Genomic DNA, 24352 nt, shown 5'->3' with positions numbered 1-24352 from the left:
TAATAACTTTAATTTCTACTTCTAGTAAACCCCAAGGTAATATTACAATTATAATGTATGAGGTAATATATTTCCTATCCCTGTGCCTGAAACACACTGCAGTTTAAAATCATAGCTTAAGGCATTTGCCTCCTGCAGTGCACTTCTGACCCCTGCTGACATAAAACTGTACTCACAACTGCAGCTCCAGATAAAAAAGTTACTGCTACTGCAAAAATATAGTTTGAAAGACCAACAGATAGACATGCATACAAGTTGTCAAGTCGAACGTCAAACATTAATTAAATTAGAGGGGAAACATTTACAAATCTGTCAACAAAAACAGGCTGTTTGTCTGCTATACTAATATTTAAAAAATCAATAAACGCGTGACATTTGACCCAGTGTAGTTTATTCTTCATCAGATGCTCAGATGAAAACAGTGTTTGTGCCTGGACAAGTGAGCAATAATAACATCAGCAAAAACTGTGGCAGCAGGTTCTGTTATTGGTGCAAACAACGAGCACAGTAGTCAATTTTAGGACATTTCTTTGAATAGAAGTACTCTTAAAATTAAAGTGGGGTATAGACATTAAGTTTATATGTCATTGCCATTTACTGCAAAGCAAATATCACATGCCTCCTGAGTAGGAACTAACCGTTGATGATATTGTTCCTAACAAGATATTTGATTTGTAGGAAATGAATTAAAACTTCTCTATGAGATGTCATGTCTTTATGTCATCCAGTGTTGGCAACAAGCTTCCTGGTTTTAATCTGCAGGGTCCAAAGTGTCACCATAATGCGAGCCAAAATAAAGTGACAGTTTAACTTGTGCAAAAGTACAAGAGTATTTTGGGTCGAAGCGGACACCCTGTAGTGTGGTACCTGTAAAAGTTTGGAGGTTTGGCTTCATCCTCTCAGAAGAACACAATGAAAGGCGTGATTGCACGGCACACTGTCCTGTGTGTCGGGGTAACAGATGCATGTATAGATATAGATTTAGCATTTGCCCCATATTATAATATATAACATCTTTTTTCTTTCTGTTCTTACACATAACTTCTGTGATAGTATTTACCCATTAGGAATCTCTGGATCTGTAATGGCTATGAAGGCACTTTTTGCATATTTATGCCAATATCAGTGGGATTATAACGCACACAAAAAGGCCAGGAGTATCAGCCTGCCAATACGCCCCAGCAAAGGAAAGGTCATTGGCAGAAGTCACTCTCATGTTGATAAAGAGCAACTCTTTTAACTCAAACAGTTGCTTAGCGTTCAGATAAATGTCAGTAATCAAGTCAGTAATATGCACTAATAGAACAAAACAGAAACACAATGATGGCATTTCCACATGGCATTAATGGCAAATCAGTGAGGAGAAATCTGAATGAGCGAAGAGTGAAAGAAATCAGATATGAGGGTTTGACCCGAACAAATACCATCCTGTCCTGCAGCTAAGTAAAATACATTTTTGCAATTACTTTGTGACGGAAAAAAAACCTCATAAAATGTGACTATAAACTCATGATCCTAAGAGGTTGCTCACATCGTCCGACCTAATTTTGGGTACATAGACTGTGTATAATAAGTGGATGAAGCCTTTTGGTTTCAAAAGTGAAGCCAATGCAGAAGTGCCTCTAACCTGCATTCTTTCTAATGTCCAGCAGGGCGGCGACTGTGCCGGCTGCAGACTGAATTCCTATTGTATGCAACCAGATGAGAAAATGACCTCACTTCACCTCCGAGGTATCACCTCAGTTAACATTTACTAATAAGTTTATGGTCTAGTTTCAAGTCTAAAATAGATGATAAAGCAAGGCATGCTTTAGGGTGTGGCTACCTGTGATTGACAGGTCGCTACCACGGCGACCCATCAGTCAGCATAGAGACTGATGGCGATGATGAAAGTACTGAACTTAAAGCTTTAAAAAACGCAGTCTACCTACCGACGTGTGACATCTGTCTACCTCCACTTCTTATATACGGTCTGTTATTATTAAGTAACAATTAGCTTGATACATGTTGAGTAATCAGTTATCCTATATGCTTTTAGTTGATGTATTTGCAAGAGCGAATTAATGGACTCATCAGTGATACAGTTTAAATTAAGGGGCAACATTTTATATCAAACCTTATTTGACTCTGCAAACATCCATCACTGTCAGTCATGTGACATTCAAACAACAAAATGCAGCAATTCAACTTGTCAGCATCGCACTAGCTGAGCAGTTAGATAAAACATGTGCATATAACGCAAGTGAACAATTATTAAGTAGTTTTTTTGTTTGGCGGTTTAATGTACACATTTAATTACCCAGTGCTGACTCACTGCTGCATATATCTCTTCAGATGTAACCCCTGACCCCTGTGCAGGCTGGGAAACACAGACAGGATTGCATCAGAGATCTTTAAATCTCTTTTGACACTACAGTGTTTTTTTTTTTTTACTCCCTGGTATTAAATGTGTTTGAAAAGCAGCGCTCGGCATCAGGAAGCGATTCAGTGATTTCTGTGGCACAGTTTGTGTCGATGGAGGGCTCTGGGTCCAGTGAAGAGAAAACAAACTCCCTGAGAGTGGATTCAAACCCAGAGCAAGGAGCCACTTAAAGCAGGGCGTGAGAACATAATGTATGTGGCCTTTAGGTGCAGCTTGGTGTTTGGTAACTCCCAGATGTAGAAAGTGTTTCAGATCCCTGGGACAAAAAGCCAAGCTGGTGGCATTGCACTGCAAAAATATCCAACATGCGCGAGTGTTCGACTCTGCTTTTCCTTCATGTCCTGAATCCTGTTTTAGTGAAACACTCAGGATATTTTCCACTTCAGACTTCAAAATGCATCCAAACAAAGCCGCTGAGTTTCTTTCTTCACTGTTTGGCGTAACATCTCTTATGTGCAGGTATATTGTGCTCATCCTTGTCTTTCATTTGAATTCTTTGAGTTTCCTCCCCGTGTACTAAGGAGATAGAAAGACTGACATAGAAACCACTTGTACTTGACCCCTCGGGCTCAAAAGCGTCCTCTTTGGGAGATTTCTGCGGCTGAACAGCAGCCTCAAGTGGATGTGCGCTCATTTTCAAATGTAAGGACAGACAGCAGGGAGGACAGGAGGGAGGGATAAGTGGAGGACAGCGAGCTGGCTGCAGCTGCCAGGTGACGACCTTTAAAGCTCTTGAAAATCTCCTGTTTCCTGGCAGCGCTTCGGGTGTGTGTGCTTTCCTACACTATATACCAGTTTAATGATCTAATAGGTGTGTGTGTTTAAAAGCACATTATCTCTCCATTGACAGATGTCCTCTCATCACTGCAAAAAAACAAACTCTGTGTCGATATTTTAAAGCCTGATCACATAATGATTAACATCCAAATTAAACCACATATTCAGTGCACTGCAACCTGATGATAACCTCTGACCCCATGTCTTTAATTTAAACTCTTAAGCAAACCACCACCCAGACTGCATAACGTGTAAAACCTTAATTACTCTCTTCTTTCTCAGTCTTTTTAATTCTAAGCGTTTGCATCTCAACTGAACTACTCTCTAATGTGTATAGATTTAAGTCCATTTCTCCACCACACCACACACTGACAGCATCACCGCCCGAACCTCTGCAACAGGCAACCCCCCGAAACAAACAATAACACAAAAATGGAAACAAAAGGGACAGGTCCGTCCTGCCACATTCAGCGATTTTGTTTTGGCACAGTTGCCGCACAGCAGCTCAGCTTTTTGTTTTTTTCTTCCTTTTTTGATGATGCAGACACTGGCAAACAGTAATATGCACAGCAGAGACGACAGGCCGGGCAGGCAGGGGGAGAGGGCGTGCGAGTCCGCATCCAGGGGGCCGCCTGGCAGGCAGAGATGAGGGACCAAAGGAAAGTGAGGACAAGTGGGAGAGAAAGGAAGGAGGAAAACCGCGACAGTAGAACAATGGAGGCTTGTAGAAATTCCACTTGGTGTTTACAATATTTGATTCAGGGGTCAGTTGGGTGTTTGCAGACAGGATCCATTATGAAGAGAAGCTGGGTGTGGCCTTTCAATGATAGGATAGGGACCAAACCTTGAGGCAGAGTGAAGGTAATCCAGGTTACAATAATTAGGTATCATCCTTCCATCCCTCCAAGTTTACTCCTTTCCTTTTATTTTGAGAGTGTCTTTTTAATATCCAATTAAAGCAAAGTTTCCAACAGGGTAAGATGTCAGTGCCCAGCTTTGTTGCATCAGTGAGAACTCTTTTTTTCCCAATCATGGCTTGATCCAAATGCAGTTTCTATCTTGTCCTTTTTCTTCGCCAGCTGCAGCGATAAAGAAAAGAAACTATAATTTAAGGAAGATATTACTTCCTCTTATATGTCTGTAATTCATCTGTGAGCTCCTCTTGTCCTTTCCAAGCTGGCTTTAATTTGAGCTTTATTTCTGCACGTCAGGCTCCAAAGTTTGCTCTTTTAACACATACTGCAAACGTTGTCTTTTAGCTGTGTTTGTTCTCCTGAAAGATAGCTGTCATCAGACATAAGAGTGACAAGCAGCTTAAAATAGCCGACGAATATAGCATTTTTTTTCCTTCTCGTATTTGCAGCAGACCTCCCGTTTGGTGACGTATGATGTATGATCATCCAGGCATCACTCCATCCGTTTATGTACTTCACTAATTGCTGTTGCTATGTTGCGATGACTCAGGCCCGGCTTGTTCATCCCTGAGGAGATGTGGGCGTCGTCTTTCAAGCCGTGTATGTGTGCATGTAGTGTGGATGAAGTTCAGGGCATGTTTCAGATCCAGCGTCCCGAGCCCTGTGTGCGCTGCTTCTTCCTCCTCTTACACACATAGTAGACGGGGAAAACTACCAAACCTGCAGAAAGGAAGAGATTGTAGACGTTAAAACAGAAATACATTAATGTATAATGCGATCCGTAAATTGATGGATTTGATTCGATTATTCCGTCTTAAAGAACACCGCAAACAGCCTATGTGAAATTAATTGAGCTGAAAAAGAGAGAAGTGCAGACAGACATCAGAACAACGCTGATTCTATTAGCGATGGAAATAAATATGAATCTCCCATCACGGCATGTTAGCCCGCAGCGGATCATCTGTCAGTCGTACAGACACGGGAAAGAGATTAACACTAATTACAGTTCAGCTCGGGCCTCAATGCTTTATAATACTGTTTCACAGAGTGCAAACAGAGTGCAGCTGGATGATATTACCAGTAAATGTAGTTTCAGTATCACCCAGAGAGCAATTATCTGCGTCTAAAGCTCTGGCATTTTAAAAACATTACATTCATGCATGCTCATATAAACGCAGGCTTGTAGCATGATTGAGGGTTTTTTTCTGCAAAGACGGTGAACCTGTTTTGCTGTGTGGCGGAAAAATCTCTGTAATAGAGCCACAGCGAATCGCTGTTGTCTGTTTGCTCCTCACTCTGCAGCATCATCCTGACTAATGTGCATGTGTGTTCAAGCGTGTAATTATGTTACCTATCACCAGCGCGAGAGCCCCGAGCACCACGACCAGCAGGATGACCGCTGGAGCTATCAGCACCTTAGTGGCTGCAGGGAGAAAAAGAGAGGATCATAATGAATTAATGGAATAGAAATAACAGAAAATTTTGGTTGAATTTTAACGCATCCCTGCAGGAACTTTTACTTGTTTGGCTTCCTGTTCCATCAATTTGGCTGTGGTGGATTCTGAATGTTGAACAGATTTTAGGGGAAATTATCTCCACTAAAACATCCCTCATTACATGCAAAAATGTGAGCCACTAGCAGTCTGCGGCATGAAGACAGCGATGCGAGCTGTAATGGGTAAATGGCTCTTGTTAAAGCACAAATTAGTGCTCAGTTCAACAAGCAGCCGGCTGATACGAGTGGCTCTAGCTGTCATGGAGAGCAGAGTCAAACACATCAACAAAAAGGAGCTCATCCTCCTGCAGGCTCGTGCACACGTCTGATAACCGTGAAAGGGTAGTTTTAACTATAATCTGATGTGTGATGCGTTCACGCTCTCTCCTCTGTGGCCTCTGCATGTACAGAGGTAGGCACAGATACAATGTGTTGGTTTTTAGCAGTCGCTTCAGCAGCCATTGGGAGCATGCAATCTGGCTTAATGTTTTAATCCAGTGCTTGAAGAGGAAAACTATTCTGCTGCTATTTCTATCACTCTCTCTGATGTACAATTATAATCCACAGCTGAGTGCAGCATTGTTGCGCTGATTTATTGGGTCATGAGCACTCCGAACAATGCAGGAAATCACTCACTAAAGCAGACTTACAGAAAATAAAGCAGGCTGAAGGAATGTGGGCACGCTAGAAAGGTTAACTATTCAGTACCAACAATAGTTTATTGCCTAATAACTCATGATATCTAAGCCTGAACCACTTAATGAAAAACAAATCAGGCTACAGACACAGTAACTGTCATACTGCAAGAACAAGTCTTCCATCTCTTGAAGGGGCTCTTTGGGCACAGTGTTGCTTCAAAGTAAATGCTAGTGTCGGTGTGCTAACATGCTCACATAAAAATGCTAATATACCATCCATCTTAATTAAGGATGTTAGCATGATAAGGTTTGCTATTTAGCTATAAACACAACGTACAGCTGAGGCCGAAGGAACAATAGGTTTGCAGGAAATTGTTCATAAATTGAAGCATTGGACAAACTACATTTTGACTGGATGGTGGTGCTGCATTCATGAGGTGCTGGAATATTCAGGAAATAAATTCCTAAAAGGGGAAATTCACATAAATGCTCCCTCAAGTTGGAAAGTTTGGGAAAATGTAGGTACATGACCTGACTAGTGGACAAATTGTATTCATATATCACAGAAACATGGTGGATGAAATTAAATGTTGGGTTCATGTTTTGCACATCAGTTTTTGCTCACACGTTATAATATATAATTATGTTATATATTATAATATCAAATAAATATGCTATGTGGTCGTGGGCTGCACGGAAGTGAAGTGGTTAGCGCTTTCGCCTCACAGCTAGAAGGTTCCTAGTTCCAATCGTTTGCATGTTCTCCCTGTGCATGTGTGGGTTCCCTCCAGGTACTCCGGCTTCCTCCCACAGTCCAAAGACATGCTCGTTAGGTTAGATGATAGATGGATGAAGTTGTAATAGGTGCCTATAGGTGTGAATGTGAGCGTGAAAGGTTGTCTGTCTCTATGTGTCAGCCCTGTGATTGACTGAGGATCAGTCCAGCGTGTACCCCGCCTCTCGACCCAATGCCAGCTGGGATTGGCTCCAGTCTCCCGCGACCCTTAACAGGATAAGCGGTGTAGATAATGGATGTAGGGATGCACCGATACCATTTTTCTTTTTTTTTAGACCAAGTACAAGTACAAGTACTTACATTAGGGCACTTGCCGATACTGAGTACCGATATGAGTACTTAATAATATCATTACAGTTCTCATAATGACATTAAAAACTGCTGTAATTTTCATCAGATGTTCCTCACCTTTTGACTGCAACAAAGTAAATAGACATAATAATGTAGCTGCAACCGTTACTGACATTTTAACACTCAACTATGCTTCTCCGCCTACCTGCTTAACTAACGGGAAGCTTAACTAACGGGAAGCTAACGTCAAGCCGTAAAGTGGCATTCGGGTGCGGTATATGTCCCATTTTTACGAGTACTTAAGCTCCAATAGCGCCCGATACCCGATACTGGTATCGGTGCATCCCTAAATGGATGGATGGAATATAATACATTATAATATTTAATTAACGTGGTATAAGGCCAACACATCATCTTTGAGAGCATCCATGTAGTTTCCACATTACACTTTGTGACCACACCAGTTTGAAAAACAACTTCCCAGCTCAGGAAATAAAACCATCTGACGGGCACATGAATACATTTGTGCAAAGTTCAGGTTTCCAACTAAAACTGCTGTAACAGGGCTAAAAAATGATCTTTCAACTAGACTTTTAAGTTTTAAGAAGGTGCGGACTCAGGATCCCCATCAAAATAACACACACCAACTTACCACACACAGACCCTCTAATTAGCCGTCTCAGATGAGGTTTATCAGGTAGATAGCGGAACTTGCATCCAAACACGCTGAGGTTGGAGGTATGGTCCCCAAAGAACCTGAAAAAAGGATGTGATCATCACATGGGAAGCCAGTCAGAGACACTAATGTAACAAAAGAAAGGAACATTTTCAGACCTTAGGTGTCTGTAGCGCTCTCCACAGCGGTAACAGAAGTTAGTGTTACACTGCGTGCATGTCATGTGGTCACATCCTTCTGTGCGCTGGATATGGATCTACAGAAAAGAGAGATGTGAGTTTTCCGCTACTACAGACCACACATCACTGAATGTTTCTTTACCTTATCATACAATAAGTTTCTGTCTTCTGTCTTTCTGCTCAGTTTCATGTAAATTAGTCATTATTTCCTTTCTTAGCAACACTAATTCCAAACAGGCAGTCTTTTTTCCATCTTGCTCATTGTGTAATGAAGTTCACTAAACTCTAAATGCAGCAGAACACTTAATGGATCTTTGTGTTTTGGCTGCTCCAGCAGTGAGCAGTCTTGTTATGAACTGGGCATTCAGTCCAGCTGCTCTCAGCCTCTTTTTGCAGCTCGACGCAGCGTGACACCAATTTGTTGGCGTCACAGTCAGACAGAATCCTCTCTCCCTGCTGCTCCAGCACAAACTCGGAGGCATGGAGCATCAGGGCGATGAACACAGATGGAAAGTGTTTGCGGCTGTCAGCAAACAGTTTCCATGTACTGGTAATTAGTTTAATCTGCTTTAGTCATCTTCTGACAGTCACATTAGATACAGTGTTGTCTAGCTTGTTTGTAATTAAACCGTGAGACTCTTGCAGATTTGGTTTTGTGCAGCTGAGACATCATTTATTCTCCAATATGTTCGCTGTCTGTGCATCTCCGCTCTGCTGCTCAACATGCACTTTAATTCTGTGCTTGCATCTACTCCTCTACATGTCTGCATCCATCATGTGTCCTCGCTCTCATGCTTCTTAACTTTCATTGATTTATTGATCTACAGCGCTTCCACCCTCCATCAGTCAATATCCTTTCCCTTTACACACACACACACACAACCACACTGTATAACAGCGTGTATCCTTTCCAGCTCTTACCCGACACTGTGGACATTTCTGGGCATTTCTCTGTCCGTGCTCGATGACGCTCGCCCAGTTCCTTAGCAGCTTGTCTCCTTTCCTGTAGTCGCGACATTTGAGCCCATTATGCCAGGGCGCGTGGCATTTAAAGCACCACACAAACTGGCAATTGCTACACTGGATCTACAGTAGGGAAAGATGACAGCAGACACAAGCTTATGTTACTTTAAAAAGGTATATACATCCGCTGTATGTGGAGTTAGATCGTTGTCTGTGCATGTTGAGGCCTGTGCAACTGAACTGATACCTTACCTTGTACTTGTGCTCGGAGCGGTTAAGGTTGTGCTCCATCAGGGAGGTGAACTGGGTGCACTGGGGGCAGGGTTTGGTGCTGGAGTCCAGCTGACTCAGCTCCAAAAAGTAACGATACTTAGCCAGGTCTTCGCTGGCTAGATGTGAAATCACCACTCCCTCGTCCAGGTAACCGCTGCATTCTGGGATCGGACAGCTGATGTAAGATTTGGCTATTCTCACCTGAGAGCAAACACAGACAAGAGTGAGTATTATTGTAGGAATTTAGAGTCACTTGGATTCACACTGAACAGATCAGGGCTTAAGGAATCAGCCAATACAATTACTGATTTGATCCATGGGTATATTAACGGCCGACAAAGTATATTTGGTGATCCATTTTAGCTTTTTTTTTTTAATCCATCCATGAGAACGACACTATCCGCAATCAATTAACTCCCCTCGCTCTAGCCCCTCCCCTACCTGTTCGTTCTGATATCATGGGGAGGTTTCACCTACTGAAAGTCGCACATGCTCTGTTTATTTCAGACCTGTGGGAAACACTGTAGAAATGACATAACCAAATTAAATAGATTGTCCAGGTCTGGCCACGTCGTCACAATTTCCAATCCAGCTATATGCTTCTGACTGACTTCTGATAACAGTATCCAATAGGTGCATCCATAATTACAGGTTTACATGAAGACAAATAATAAAGGTTTACACAACTGAAGTGTTAATATCAAGGAAACCTTTGGTACAAATGGTTACACAAAGAGTTGCTTGTAAAGCGTTGATAACTACTCACATGCTCCACAGAGTGTGTTTGTATCCGTCTAGAGCGGATATCTTTGTCACTGTGGTGGACTATCAGTACTGGAGCCTGACCGATATCGGATTTTTGAGACTGATAGCGGTTTTGATTGAAGGGGGGGGTCATTCTAGCCAGCACTGTAAACGGCTGAGCATGCAAAGGAGGACAAACTACTTGATGGTACCATTTGTAAATCCCCCTAAGTATTGCTTACTGCATATGTTCTGTATGCATTTAGAAAGCATATACATATCGGCCCGATAATACCAGCCATCCAATATATTGGTCAGGCTCTAATCAGTACCAAATTTACATGTGGAATATATTCAACAACTGACGGGGAATGGTTAATGATTTACCACAGAATGGAGGGAGGAAGTGTTGATGAATGGCAGACTGAAGGAGGCAGTGAAGAGAGTTGAAGTTAATATGCATTAAAGCACACACATTAAAGAGTTCAGACCAAGTGCTAAGCAGTCTGTTATACCCCAGAGTCTTACACACACCTGATGCACGTCCATCTGGGCCTGACATCTTGTAATGTGCTCACAGAAAAGAAGTGATGCCCTCAATTCTCATTATTTCATACTCTAACTACACTTTGTTACATAAGGACCCAAATTCCCCGACGTTAACTTTACACCTGGGTTCAATAAAAGCTAAAGTAATTCAAGTGAGTGTTCAGAATGATCACATCTCATCTGACCCAAGAGTATCATAGGGATGCTTAAGGAGACTCTGTTAAGTTCACCTCTTCTTCTATGGTTTCAGTTCCACCATCTACCTCTCTCTTTTTGTCTTTATTTCCTCGCAGGGCATCTCTCCTTCTCTGGTTCCTTCTCTCTTTCTCATTTTATACATCCCTCCTGTCTCATCCTCTCTCTCCACCACACTTTCAGTCCATCAAAGCCAGCGAGGCCAGTTGTACTGACACATGATGAGGCATTATGTCTGTGTGTTTGTAAGAGAGAGAGAGTGTTAAGATGACAGCAGGGAGCAAAGAAAGCAAAGAACAAAAGCATTAGCCCCTGGTTGTGTTACACCCAACATCCCCTACAGCACGTGCACACACAGTCTCTCTCTCTCTCTCACACACACACACACACTCAGAATAAAAGCCTATTACATGAAAATGATAATGTATCCTCTCTGTTGGAGAGCTGATGTGTTAGTATTGTTGCCACAACACTGACGCTGAGATGACCACTGCCAGACAGGTTTGACAGGTTGGGACTGCTGCTGCTCTGTTTGTCTACCACACACACGTCACTGTTTGTGGTGTGTGTAAAACGTGGGTGCCTTGTCCTGCGTTTTCACTGTCATAAAAGATAAAACACAAGCCGACATAAAGCCACACATGATTACAGCAGTAAAACAATTCAGCTTGCAATGAGCAAACAGCTGTGTCAGGTTAGTGGTGATAGTCAGCTCAGTTAATGTCAGTATGTAGTGACAGTACCGTTTGGCATGTCTAAGGCAGGAAGTAAATTTACCTCTAAACTCAAATTAAAATAGAAAATACGATTTGATTACAAAATGGGATTACAGACAGATTAGGTGTAGATTATTACTCTTTAAAATGTAAGCTCTAACACCCAGTTTGATATTCAGAGTGTTTGAAAATTAGGTCATATTGAGTCGAAAAGTAGACTTAGTTCAAAGTGAATGATAAAGGTTGAAGTGTTAGCTTAAGGTTATGGATAAAGGGTCAAAGAGTTATCAAAAAAATTGTCAAAATTAGCTAAAGCTAATGGGCACTTAGCATTAGAAATTGTAACAGACTGCAGGGTAGCCATTGGCTTTCGAAATAACTAATTGTCTGCTGGTGTAGTTTTTACTTCCATCAGACTTTTTCTTATTCTTGTGTCTTTGATGTTGTATTTATTGTTCGCCTGATGGATGGGTGTTTTACTGCTGACTGCAAAAACAAATTGCCCTGTCACAGACACGCATAAAGAAAACCCTAAACCTTGAATCTTGGATATGCAGTTTAAATAATTAGCTATTACTATTTTGACTGCTTTTTTTGCTAGATAAGCGGCTACATTTGTTAGCTACAATGAGAACCAACAGTTTAAATGGTAATGTTAAATCTTTTGCTTAAAGGAGGCCTAATGGATAAATGGTCGAAGGAGTTAGCATAAAGAAATGATAAATAGTTCAAACAGTTAGCTACAAATAATGGATAACTGTGTTAAACAATAAGCTAAAGCTAATGGAAGACTTAGACTTAGACTTAGACTTAGACTCAACTTTATTGATCCCTTTGGGAGAAAGCAGTGGAAATAACAGCTATTATAAGCTAACAACAGTTAGCTTAAAGCCGTTAGATTAACCGTTTAAATACTTAGCTGCTATAAAAAAAACATTAAATATAGTCATCTTAAGAAATAACTCGGTAAATGTGTTAGCTACAAGAAGGGAAGGCCAAACAGTTCAATGTTTCAGGAATTAAAAGTTGAAACATCTTATAGCAGGGCTAACTGACAAATGCAATTATGCAGTTAACATAAACACTGATAAATGATTGAAACAGTTGGCGTTAAGTAATGGATACATGTTTTGAATAATTAGCAACGGATAATTGATTAGCTAACAATGTTAGTGTGTGACGACTCAGCTGTATAAAAAAAGTATTCAACAACATCCCATTTTATGTTAACGTATGGGGTTATACAAAGGCGAGATTATAATCCATTGACAGAAGTGCTATTGATAAAGATGGTTTAAGGCTGTGCGGTAAAGCTAGTCAACAGGCAGCTACTGTACAGCTAGTTCAACCCGGTACATCATGTGTAATATCAACCAAACAATATTGCCTTGAATTTATGAGGATGACAAATGGCAAGTGAATTGCTGGTTTTAATCCATCTGAGGACACTGATTTTTCTTGCTGCATCTATAAAGGGTTAACATCAACCATGGGTGCTAAAATAAGTTTGCAGCTCATTAATGGAAATGAATTCCACCTACAAAGGATCGTTTACCCGACCTTTATCTCCTTCTCAGTGTGCTTATCAGAGAGTCTGCTTGTCTGTGTTTATACGATTATTCATGCCTTGTTATCAGAGCAAGATAATTGCGGATAAAAGCAGTCTGGATGTCTGATAAAAGCTGTTTTATCTAAACAGATTAAAGCAGATTACAGCAACAGTAGCAAAGAACGAAGATTGTAACTCCTCCCCAAGTCTTCCCCAACATGACTCACAGGGGCAGCGAGCAGCTTTATCAACACTGTGATTATGATCAGAAGGCTGCTGACTAGTACCAGTTCATTTCAGGGGGCTTAAAAATCCTGAAACACTTAACGCTCTGTTAGGAGGCACGGACTGGCAATGTGCCTTTCATTTCTGGGTCTCTATTTCCACTACACTGAGTTAATGGAAGTAAATGTTTAATCCATCTTTTAACTGTACTTATAAGTGTTAGCACCACCCGAATCCATGAATAGGAGCTGACATTTAGTTCTGTATTTTGGAACAACTTCTCTAAAATAACAACAAAATATGTTGTGGCCTTTTTGTGACCCTTTTTGTCTGACGTACAAAATGACTGTGCTAACGAGCTGCTCTCTCAGTGTACATCGAAAACAACTGCTGGGATGCTGAGCCATATTTTCTGGCATGAAGCGCAGAGAGCACATTAGTCCAGTTTTAGCTGCTTCCTGTAGCATTAAGAATTGATTTTAAAATCGTCCTACTGATATACACAGCCTTTAATGTGGTAAGACCAAGCTACATTGCTAACTCCCTGTTGAACTATTTGAGAACACTGTGACATTCTGCTGCAGGTTCATTGGAGGTTCCCAAAAGCCAATAGAAAATTAAAGAAAATCTGGAGCAGATTACAAGGCAGCCAGCTCGCTTAATACTTTTAAAAGTAAAAACATAATATTTCTTCACTTTAGCCTCTAGTTATAATTCTCGGGATTTAAACTCTTTGTTACACTTTACTTTGCATTTATGTACGGATCCACTTCCTGTAAAATGTTGCATTTTCCTAAATTGTATGCATTCCATTTATGCATTTAGTTTTTCAATTCAATTTTAAATTTTGGCATTATATCCCAGTTTTATTTTAATGTTATGTCTATTTTCATTCTTTGCTATTTTTATGTGAAGCATTTCAACAGCAACCTCAGCTGCATAGTACGGAAGCTCTTAGTGGACATGCATCCATACATTTTATTCATTCCGTTTTCAGAGTTATTTCTTGTCATTTTCTCGAGATCTCGACTTATTCTTCCCGTTATCTCGGGATAACAAAGCTGGTTTTCCCATGATAAGTTAATTGCAGTTGTTTTCTGGAGATTTCTACTTATTTGTCTCGTTATCTTGGGAAAACGGCGAAAGTTTACGAGCACACGTGAGTTTCTTTGAATTGTAACTTGATTGATACTGCACAACAGAAAGAATTAAGATTATGTGAAGATAAAATCTTCTTTGAATGGGGCTGCCTAAGAGACAGAAACTGTGATAAATAAACGAAACAGCCTACAATGTAAGCTATTATGAAAACCAGCCCTGATTTTAATGCTGAAAGTGGCGGGTGACATTTTTGTAATAATTTAATTTTAGGGTTTCATTAGGTCATTTAACTGAAGCGCCCTTTAAGATGTCTTAATCAAAACACTGTTTCTGGTTATACTTTACCACATCCTGCTGAGGATGATTTTCACAGTTCCCAGAATTTCTAGTCATGTCCCTGCCCTGGGGTTAATAGGATAAGATGCCACACATAACACATAAAAAGGTGTGATAGAGAAGGGTGTGTGTGTGGGTTGCATTTGCTTGAGGACTCTTCTGCCAGCTGCTGACTGACCCAGCAATGAGGTCTTGTTCTGGGACAGTACAAACCTAAGCACTGTGACACCCAGCTCTTTACAATCCTCCCCACCCAGCCTCCCTCCACCCAACCTTTGATCGCCCTCCCTCCTACCAACCTGGGAGCTGACGTAGAGCTTCAGACATTCATCACACACGGCCTTCCTGCAGCAGGGCAGGGGTGCGATGGATTTACCTTCCAGGCACACCCGGCAACTCTGCATTGTCGCCTCTCCACCGGCCTGTAGCATTGACAGCCGGTGGTGGGCAATATCCCCGAAAGGGTCCACCAGGTCGTCCAATGTGTACAATGCCAGTTCGGGGTTTGAACCTGCTTCCTGTCCAGTCTCCGAGTCCGTTTCTGGCATATCAAATGTAACCGTTTCATCGTCTGTGATTTCAACGTCTCTCCGGTGTGTGTCATTAGCAATGCAGTAAACAGTGCAGTAGATGTGCTCCTCTGCATTAAAAGACTCGTCCAAAGTGACAGTGTTGCTGTCACTGTCACCTTTATGGCGGCACTGACCTGTAACTGTAACAAATTCAACTCCTTGTACGTCCAAAGTCGTCAAGTCACTCAAGGTTGGCTCGTTTTCAATCCCCGCGTCGCCCGTTTCACGGTCCGACTTTATACAGCCGTTACAGTCGCTTCCATAACCGTTAGTGACGTCGTGTTTAACGTTTCCTTCGAGGTGTTCATGCTCACTGTCGCACTGCATCCGACTGTTTGTGTTCAGACGAAGAGACTGAGACTTTGACACCCCGAAATTCCTCCTCAAAATCTCGACAGCGCTCGCCCTCCTCCTCTCTCCTCCTCCGCTGTTGCAGTTGTTGTTGTTGTTGCCCTTCGCATCCCTCTCCTCCTCGCCGCTCCTCTCCTCCGCGTGCCCCTCACCTCCGTCCAGCGACAGCCGGGAGTTTGATCTGGTGACACGGCGGCTCAAATCTCTGACCGTCCGTTCAACTTTGACGTCCGTGAAGGAAGTTTCCGTCGGCAGGTTGCGGGACAATTTCACCCTCCCCTCCTCGAAGCTGCTGATGAAACTCGGCATTTTACAGGCGTCAGCTATCGGTCCGTCATCTTCCATCCCCGATATGGTTCTCCCCATTTAGTGAGCGGGTCCTCGCCCGCACGGACCTCTCTGCCTGTCTGTGCGTCTCTTATCCAACTCCTACTACCAAAACAAAACAAAGCAGCAGGCAGCTCGACGCTTCCGGGTCTTGTCGTCAGCGTGAAGGAGAGCAGCGATAGGCCGAGGGGAAGCCTAGTGGTAGAGTGCAGCCCTAGCAGATTGGTACAAGCAGCAAAGGCAAATAACCTATGTCAGAGGATGGGAAATGATAGCAAAGAGGACTTAAACAGCACATTAGTGGCTATGGCTGGATTACCAAACTGACAAGGCGGGCAATCCCTAGGCAACATTGACTGAAATTATACCATGTGTCATACTTTAGCGCTTAATCTTAAAGCCATAAGGGCACCTGTCTAAAAATCTCAACCCACATGTGTTAATGTTGTTGTATATCCCTAAATTAATGTGTAATTAAAACCATCACAAAGGAAACCAGTTACCAAGAAGTATAAAAGTCTAGAAAACCTGTCAGCTGAGAGTGACAGGATCAGGCATTAGGCCCTGCAGCTTGTCATTATCCCGGGAGCCTCTGTCATGTTGGTGGCAAAGTGGCTGCAATGATTTGTAGTATTGAAACATAATAATTTGTGTTTTTGCGTTGATGCGTCACATCAGCTGTTATCATTGATGACACCTTCCCAAGGCTAGCAGTCAAGTAGAAGTAATTCCCATTACAGGTGGTGGTTTATTCAAATATTTAGAAGCGAGGACAGAACTGGGTCTTTAAATACCGGGTCTAGATTTTGGTTTGATTACTTACCTTTTATCCCTTTGGACAAATAAAATATAATGAGGACAGACAAAGTACTAATCCCAGTGCTAAGAAAAATATATAACACTTAACAAAATCCTTACATTTAACTTTGTTTGAGACTGTTGGACCTTATTATAGGTGCTTAACATCGACAAAACCATCTTTTTATATGGTATATAGATTGTTCATGCTGGTATATTTGTTAGGGGAAAAATGTTTTGACCGAATGTCTACCAGTTCAAGCTATGTGCACACATTTATCCTGCTTCTGACTTTAAACAAGAGTAGTCTTATCAAGTAGTCTTCATCTACTTAAAAATATGTGATAGAAGTGATCACATTGTGCTATTAATAGAACCACTATTATATCATTTCTCCTGGTAGTAGTAATTAAGTTTTTTAGCAGGCTATTTCCAGGCCACACATGGTTTTAAAGATGCAGCCCTTTTACTAATCATTGCATCACACGTTTTGAAGTTGATGGTCATAAAATACAGCCTTTAACCAGAATATATTTCATTTGGACAGCTCAAATGACACTTTAACACACCAGAATGAAAGTAATTGAGAGGGACACATTATAAATCCAGTGCTGCTGGCAAAACTTTGAAATAAACCAAACTGGAGCGCCTGTAAAATAGGTTGTTAGCTCTGTTACAATTCCTCATTAATGCCACAGGGCACAAGCCACACAGTGATTAGTTTGCTTGTCTCGGCTGTGCCCAATAGGTTTTAGTGGATAATGCCAACAATGTTAAAAAGCCTCTACAAGCACGAGTCTTAGCTTATTACATAAAGGCTTAAAAGCCATCAGACACTTTCTGAAGTGTGCTGTTACACTTCAAACAGGTCAAAAAGTGGGGATGCTCAGCAGGCTACAAAGAAATAGTTCAAGTAGCCTACTTCCAGCCTTGTGCTTTTACTCATCTTAAAACTGGTCCGAATGCATCTACATTAGGGAAGGCCTTCCTTTTTCACTAAAGAGGCTCTGGGTCTTAATAAAGTAGATGTTACATTTTTTAACCCAAATTGTCAATACTTTGTGATTCACATGCATAATGTATCACATTTAAATACTTTGGAGTATAGAAAGTACAGAAAGTAATGTCTAAAGAACAGAGGACACAATAAAGACTTTCCTTCTCCATGGTCTACTTTATTACCCAACTGTCTAGTTTATGTACAGTCAGTCACCTGTGGGAAAACCATCGTAAAAAGAGAAGGAGTTAAACCAACATAGATGGTTCTAGTCACTGGTGAACATTAACCAATCAACCCAGAGCCACAGAGAAAGTTTGTATATTACCGTTTTCACTGGCAGTTGGCGACATGTTCCTGTGTTTATGTACGTACACTGTGAACAGTAGCTTAATGCATAATGATTATGTGTTATTGCACTCTCTAAATGCTTTTCTAACATAACTATCTCTGCAGAGACAGCTTAATTTTTCCTTTTATTTACATCAATTTCTTCTAATTTAACATTTAATCAAACAATAACTTATGGGAAATAAAGTTTAAAGGTATTTAATGATTTCTTAACAGTTGTCTACTGCTTAAATAAGGAAGCAGAGCTGGGGAGTACCTCAGGGCTACGTTCTGGGTCCTTCACTTTTCTTTTTTCGTGATATCTGTCGTTACTAGTGTTATACTTTTGCCTTCTACAGCTCTGTCTCAATATTAAACTTAGTGTACAAGAAACACCACTTTAAGATCCGGAATGGGTATTTTTTTAAACAGCCTCCTTTATACGACATATGATCCCAAATGAACTAAATGTTAGAACAGTTTTGGTTATTTCAATTAAAAGATTTTTCTCTATGCTGTTCATACATAGTTGAAGGGGATGTTGTTCAAATTGCAAAGGTGATGTCACAAACCTCTAAAGATTTTTTGGGGGGCCTTTTACACCCTGTATTCATAGAGAAGACACTGTAGGAAACGGGAGGAGAAAGTGGGGATGACGCGCGGCAAGGGGGCAAGAGCGGGAGTCGAATCCTGGGCCACTGCATCGAGGACTGTAGCCTCTGTACATGGGCCACCGTTTAAACCGCTAAGCTAAATTAGCACCCGATGTCTGTACTTCTGTGCACCAATAAGGATTTAGATACATTTGAATCAAATGTTGGAATGTTTGCTTATAATTCCAGGACACTGCCAATTAGATCTGATCCAATGACACCAGCACTGACAAAATATATGAGTTGAGCTTTTGAGCGTTTTATTTTTTTAAATCTTTTATTTTGATTCTTTCAAACAAATTTAATGATATGGTTTAGGATTTAAAACCAAGGTTTGGGGGGGGGTTAAACTTTTTGAACACTTTGAAACATTTGACCAAATATGAAGATAAAATGGTGCTTTTTGCCAAACACAAGATATATATGTGTCTCTCCCTATTATGTATACATTTACTCATATTATAATGGTAACTATAACTGTGTACTCTAGTACACACACCTGTATAGATTCAAGAGCAGTTGTATTTTTAACTCCCAATACATATTCAGTACTCAACAATGGTTTGAGTGAATGTCTAACCCTCTATGTACAGATGTGCATTCTTAGACAAAAGCTCTATTGGCTGTTCCAAAGTCTAAATGAGATCAAGCAACTGTGAAGATAAAGATAAGTCAGGAGCTGTGAAGATTTTGTCTTTATTATTACTTTAAATGTCCATTATTACTGTTCTTATTGCTGTTCATCAACAATCTTTGATGAATTTTAAGGTTGAATTTGTGTTGAATTGTGGCTTTGCAGGTTCTGGGTTAAGTGTTGTTCAGTTCACCATGACACAGAGAAGTACAATGTACTGCGGTACAAAGTCTAACACACACACACACACGCTCACACACACAAATACTCGCTTACACTTGGGTCACATTATATATCTGAAATTCTCACTGATTGTGTGAATAGTTGCTTAATTCTTTTAGGTGTTCAGGTTGGTATTGGTTCAACAGGGCCTTGTTATATTGAATAAATTGACTCCATGAAAGAGAAATTCATTAACATTCAGTTCAACATCTCATAATGACTTTTCCAAATATCTTTTTTAATTTAGTGTCTAAATAACGGATATGGGACCCATTAGTTCCTGACTTGAATTTTGCACTTTACCCACAGTCATTTTATTTATTAAAAAGCAAAGTGTTCTTTGTTAATAAATCAACTTGTAATGGTAATTATGTGTTAAAGTGAAAGTGACCTACTGAAAGAATTACAGACTATAGTGCAACTAATTATCTTTCCTCCCATTCTCCTCTCACTCTCTCATTTCAAATACACTGTACAATTAGAAGAAATAAAACATCGTAGTCCCACTTGTACACAACATCATACATTAGTAGTCAACTAGAAAAAACAGTAAACACGGCCACATGTGATTAAAAAACGTCTAGAAGTTCAAAGTTACATTTCATCGATTTACATTGTAGTAGCGTATTTTTCTCCGTCGGACATTTCAGACTGTTATTTATAGAAAAATCACAAAGTTCACATTTAGGACTCTTTGAAGAGAGCTGAGGAGCATTCAACAAACCAAACAGTTCCCATTTTTAAGTAGCTAGTTAGTCACACGCAGCATGAGATTAAATACGCAACACCTCATGCAAACACACAGAACATTGTTTCTGTCCTCCAGAGTGACGGGGCGGCGACTCTGAACGCAACCCGCTGAGTTCTGTTTTGAACAGCTGAAAGGGGAGGAGGGCGGACTTTGAGATCGGCTTGTAAGGGGGGGGAATAGTCGATGAGAGAAGCCAGTGTTTCAATCCAAAAATGTTCCTTGGTTGACGGAGAAGGCCTCAGACGTTTGGTCCAGTGATTGCGACACAAATGCGACTTGTTTAGTCGCATTTCCAGGAGGAATTTGTTGTTTTTTTTCTGAGCAAAATAAAACTTGCTGGCTGCCTGGAATGCAAATGACATTTTTCGTATATGTAAAAGTGAACCCAGGAACTATTACTTTTGGGTCCCTGTCTGTGGCTCTACAGATGTCCATGTTGAGATATGGTGGGCACTTTCATCATTAAAATTCAGTTAGTGAGGCGAGGAAGGGAGCTGCTAAGTCTCTGGCATCTCTCAGGTATCATGTTTGTCCTCTTCCGTCTGCAGGTCAGTGCCATTAAAGATTCAGGCTTCATCATTTCCCTTGTTTGACCAATCTTTGCCATCCACCAGTGGTTTAGAAATGCAATAAATGAATCAAACAATAAATAATTGATCAAATAATTTAACTCCTTGTTTAAGACTCAGGCCACTTTGACTGTGATTGTCATTTCTGTAAGGGATGTGTGTGTCTGTCTCTTTAAATAACCTGTGGAAGATTTTGAAACACTTCTGTTATGAGCAGATAAGGCTGCTTGGGCGATCTGACCTTCAGGTGTTTTTGTATAATTCAGAAAAAGGGGGGAAAGAGATGGGCGAGTGAGAACCTTTGCACTGAGAGCTACAGAAGGACAGAGCTGGACGGGAAACTGTTGACCTCGATCCCTTTTCTGTCTTCTTTGTCATGTTCTGTCTCTATCTGCATCTTCTAGTCTGTCTTGAATGGAAGACAAAATATTAAGACAGGAAGAGACCAAAAGACACATCTGGAACAACTGCCCGCTCTGTAGTAGTATGGCAGAAAACACCCCAGGGCCTTTGGGATGCTGCAGCTAAGACGTCAGCCTGTCGCCAGTTGTATGTAAACATTAAGAATTACATTAGTAGTAAAAAAGTTAATACATCTGTTAGGTGTGTTTGTGTGTGCATGCATGCATGTGTGTATGTGTCTGTCTCCTGTACACATGCACATATGACATGAAGGTATGTAGATCTACACATCGCACGTTATCGTTATTTAACATTCAATGTTTTGGATGACACAACAGAATCAAAATGTGGAGCTTCAGTCCAGCCCACGACTTCTGTCGAGCGTCAGAACATCCCAAATGCACCAAAAAGAAATCTTAGAAAAAAAGATGTCCGACATTCCTGTATCGAGAGTCTTGTTAGGAGATGCTTGGTCAGTTGAGTTGGAAGTCTGGTGTCTATTCTTCAGGCACAAAGAGCTGAGGCTCTATTGTGATGTCTCTGGGGTCTTTTTAAAGAACTCTTTGGTCGGGCATATCTGCACTCGAGAGCTGTTAGATACCACAACACTTTAAACATCAACTGATGTCTGCAGTGGCTTGAAGAAACAGGGCTCTGTATTAGCTTCTCTTTAACAGCAGAACTCCACAATTTCTCCCTGGAAGCCTGAAAAACATCCCTTTGTTTTCTCTCACAATGCAGACACCCAACAGCACAAGAAGAAGCAAGCCACTGGCTGCTGATTGTGTCCCTCAGAGACAATAAAAAAAGCATTTGTTAGCAGAGCTGTCCTGCAGTTACCGTGTTCAACCACAAGAGGCCAGTGTTTTGTCAGGAACAGACCTAACTCCATTAAAAACAGCACACAGGCAGACCAGGGAAGCAATCTGACCAAGTACAGGGGGGATTTTAGGTTAAAGTGTCTTCTGTATCCTGTCTTCTCTGTGTCTTGGTTGTTCTTTGTTAAAAGACAGTTGGAGTAGTAAAAGCAGGATGCTAAGCAGTGGTGATCGGTAAGGCAGTGCTCCTGGGTTTATTTTGACCTGGAAGAAGAGCAGAGGGAGGAGAGGGGTTATTCAAAAGACTGACAAATCCATTTTACTGCTTTTGTATAGATTTAAAGGTAAATGTTTATGTGGAGCTCTTAACCTGCCCTGCTAAGGCATGAATAGTAGCATCTCAAGCAGCAGTATAACCACATATACACAGTGACAAGGCTGTACTTTAAAGAAAAATATGCTTTATGTAACTTTAAAGCTACTTGAGAAAGGTGCAGCCGAGGACAGCAAAGGTTAAGTGGTTTATGATGAGATGCATAGTGGTGCATTTGCACAGTAATGTCCTTGATGAAGTGAGTCCCTGTGGCAAATAAGCTGAACAACATAATGTTGCTTGATAAGGACATCAGGCGCTCTTGTCCTGTGTGTTTTATTAAAGATAATATCACTCAAGAGGCGGCTTAGCACCTGCATGGGCCTACTTTACCACAAATATTAAGATTGTTTCCAACTTTTAGTGTAAATGACAGCCCTTAAAAGGGGGAGATCGAAAGTGTTAGAGAGGAAGTGACACATTCTTTGTTTAACAAATTAAAAGTTGAACAAAATGCACCCTAGCTTATTGAAGTGCATTGAGGGGTCTTGCCGCCTACAGCCTAACTTAGCCTGGTATGATCTGTAGGTGATGGTGGCTGTGTTAGCTAATGTTCGAAGACTTGGTGAGTAAATAGTGCTGTGTAACGTGCATTATTGAGTTAGCTCTACACACTTGTGCTACACATGCTACTGTTACAAAAGCTTAGCATTTAAGCTAAATGCTAAAGAGAACTAGAATTACAAGCTGTCGTGGTTGATCATTTAGCATTTTCTACGGTGGTCAACAAGAGCAATCGTGCTGCAACAGCCCAAACGGTTTCCATTAGAAGAAACAGGCTGCAGATTCGGAATCGATGTAAATTCAAAAACACTTATAAAAGTCCAAATCACATGCAAATGAAAAAAAACATGGTGCAAAAGGCCGATTGAAGTGTGCTGCAAATACAAAAACACTGCAAAGTCTGAAACACATGCAAAAGAAAAACGCTGCAAATCCAATCAACACAACGGAACGTGCTCCCCTATAGGGGCACGCGGTGTAACAACTAAGAGCAAGGGCTAATTGTTGCTTCCCTTACTTTTGGATCAAAGTTAGCCGTACAGCTAGCGGTAGTCAGCTGACGCCGGCCGGTGTCGGGCTATGAGCACAGGGCTGTATTAGTGTTCACTCCTCTAACTGGAGCTTCAGACCGCGGGGAGTTTGGAGTTTGTCAGGCTGGGACTCAGTGGGAATGATGGTGGAGTCTGACAACAGGAAGTAATGTTAACGTTTGGGACGTTGCAGTGCGATCGCCCTTGTCGGCCACCATAATTGCCACTTATAGTCGCCGTGGACACTGTTCAAATACATTTTATATTCTCCTTTTTAAGGCCGCTATTAGCAATGTTCTAAATAACCTTATTAATACACTTCTCAGCACTGACACAAATCTAACCCTATTTCCAGTATCCTGAAAAAAACATTCCATTATTTTCTCAAAAGCAATTTAATAAGTTCTTTATTGTCAAACCAAGAGCTTAATTGTGAGGTTGTAAGAACAAATGCAAGATAAAAACTAAAAGTTGAAATTTCAGGTCACAACCTCATTTCTCGGCTCTGTTTTGTTTTGTGTGTTTGGGAATTATTACTCTCATTTCGATGTTCATGAAGAAAGAGAAGCTTTTGGAGGTCGGCATTAAGTTGATCTAAGAGTTTTTTAATGCCTGCATGTTTCTAAGAAAATTCTAGCGGTGGTAATTGTCAGTTTATGTGTGTGGGGGCGGGGGGATGCTT

The 24352-nt window shown here is 41.0% G+C and overlaps 2 protein-coding genes across 2 annotated transcripts in view; both read right to left on the bottom strand.

The window, feature by feature from the left end:
• Window positions 1-385: 385 nt before the first annotated feature.
• On the bottom strand, window positions 386-16188 carry rnf217 (ring finger protein 217). The gene is made up of 7 exons (XM_069657798.1): window positions 15139-16188; window positions 9404-9625; window positions 9110-9274; window positions 8168-8265; window positions 7986-8089; window positions 5465-5536; window positions 386-4833 (listed from the first exon to the last, which is right to left on the bottom strand). The coding sequence occupies exons 1-7, from the start codon at window positions 16126-16128 to the stop codon at window positions 4754-4756; spliced, it is 1731 nt and encodes a 576-aa protein (XP_069513899.1). The 5' UTR covers window positions 16129-16188; the 3' UTR covers window positions 386-4753.
• A 1853-nt stretch (window positions 16189-18041) lies between these two features.
• nkain2 (sodium/potassium transporting ATPase interacting 2) overlaps window positions 18042-24352 on the bottom strand; it is an 87966-nt gene continuing 81655 nt past the window's right edge. The window contains exon 7 of the mRNA XM_069657348.1: window positions 18042-22527. Coding sequence (XP_069513449.1) covers window positions 22518-22527 — 10 coding nt within the window. The 3' untranslated portion in view covers window positions 18042-22517. The remainder of the gene's footprint in view (window positions 22528-24352) is intronic.

Source organism: Semicossyphus pulcher, unplaced genomic scaffold, assembly GCF_022749685.1.
Source record: "Semicossyphus pulcher isolate SPU_LCO1_2020_fin unplaced genomic scaffold, fSemPul1.0.p SCAF_11, whole genome shotgun sequence".
Lineage (NCBI taxonomy): Eukaryota > Metazoa > Chordata > Actinopteri > Labriformes > Labridae > Semicossyphus > Semicossyphus pulcher.
This window is presented reverse-complemented; position numbering and strand designations above follow the sequence as displayed.

Coding starts and splice junctions, on each gene's coding strand:
- rnf217 (XM_069657798.1), bottom strand. CDS start 16,128: ATGGGGAGAACCATATCGGGGATGGAAGATGACGGACCGATAGCTGAC. Junction 9,626..15,138: donor AGCTCTACGTCAGCTCCCAG/GTTGGTAGGAGG, acceptor GTTTGCTCTCAG/GTGAGAATAGCCAAATCTTA. Junction 5,537..7,985: donor AATTAGAGGGTCTGTGTGTG/GTAAGTTGGTGT, acceptor TTCTCCCTGCAG/CCACTAAGGTGCTGATAGCT.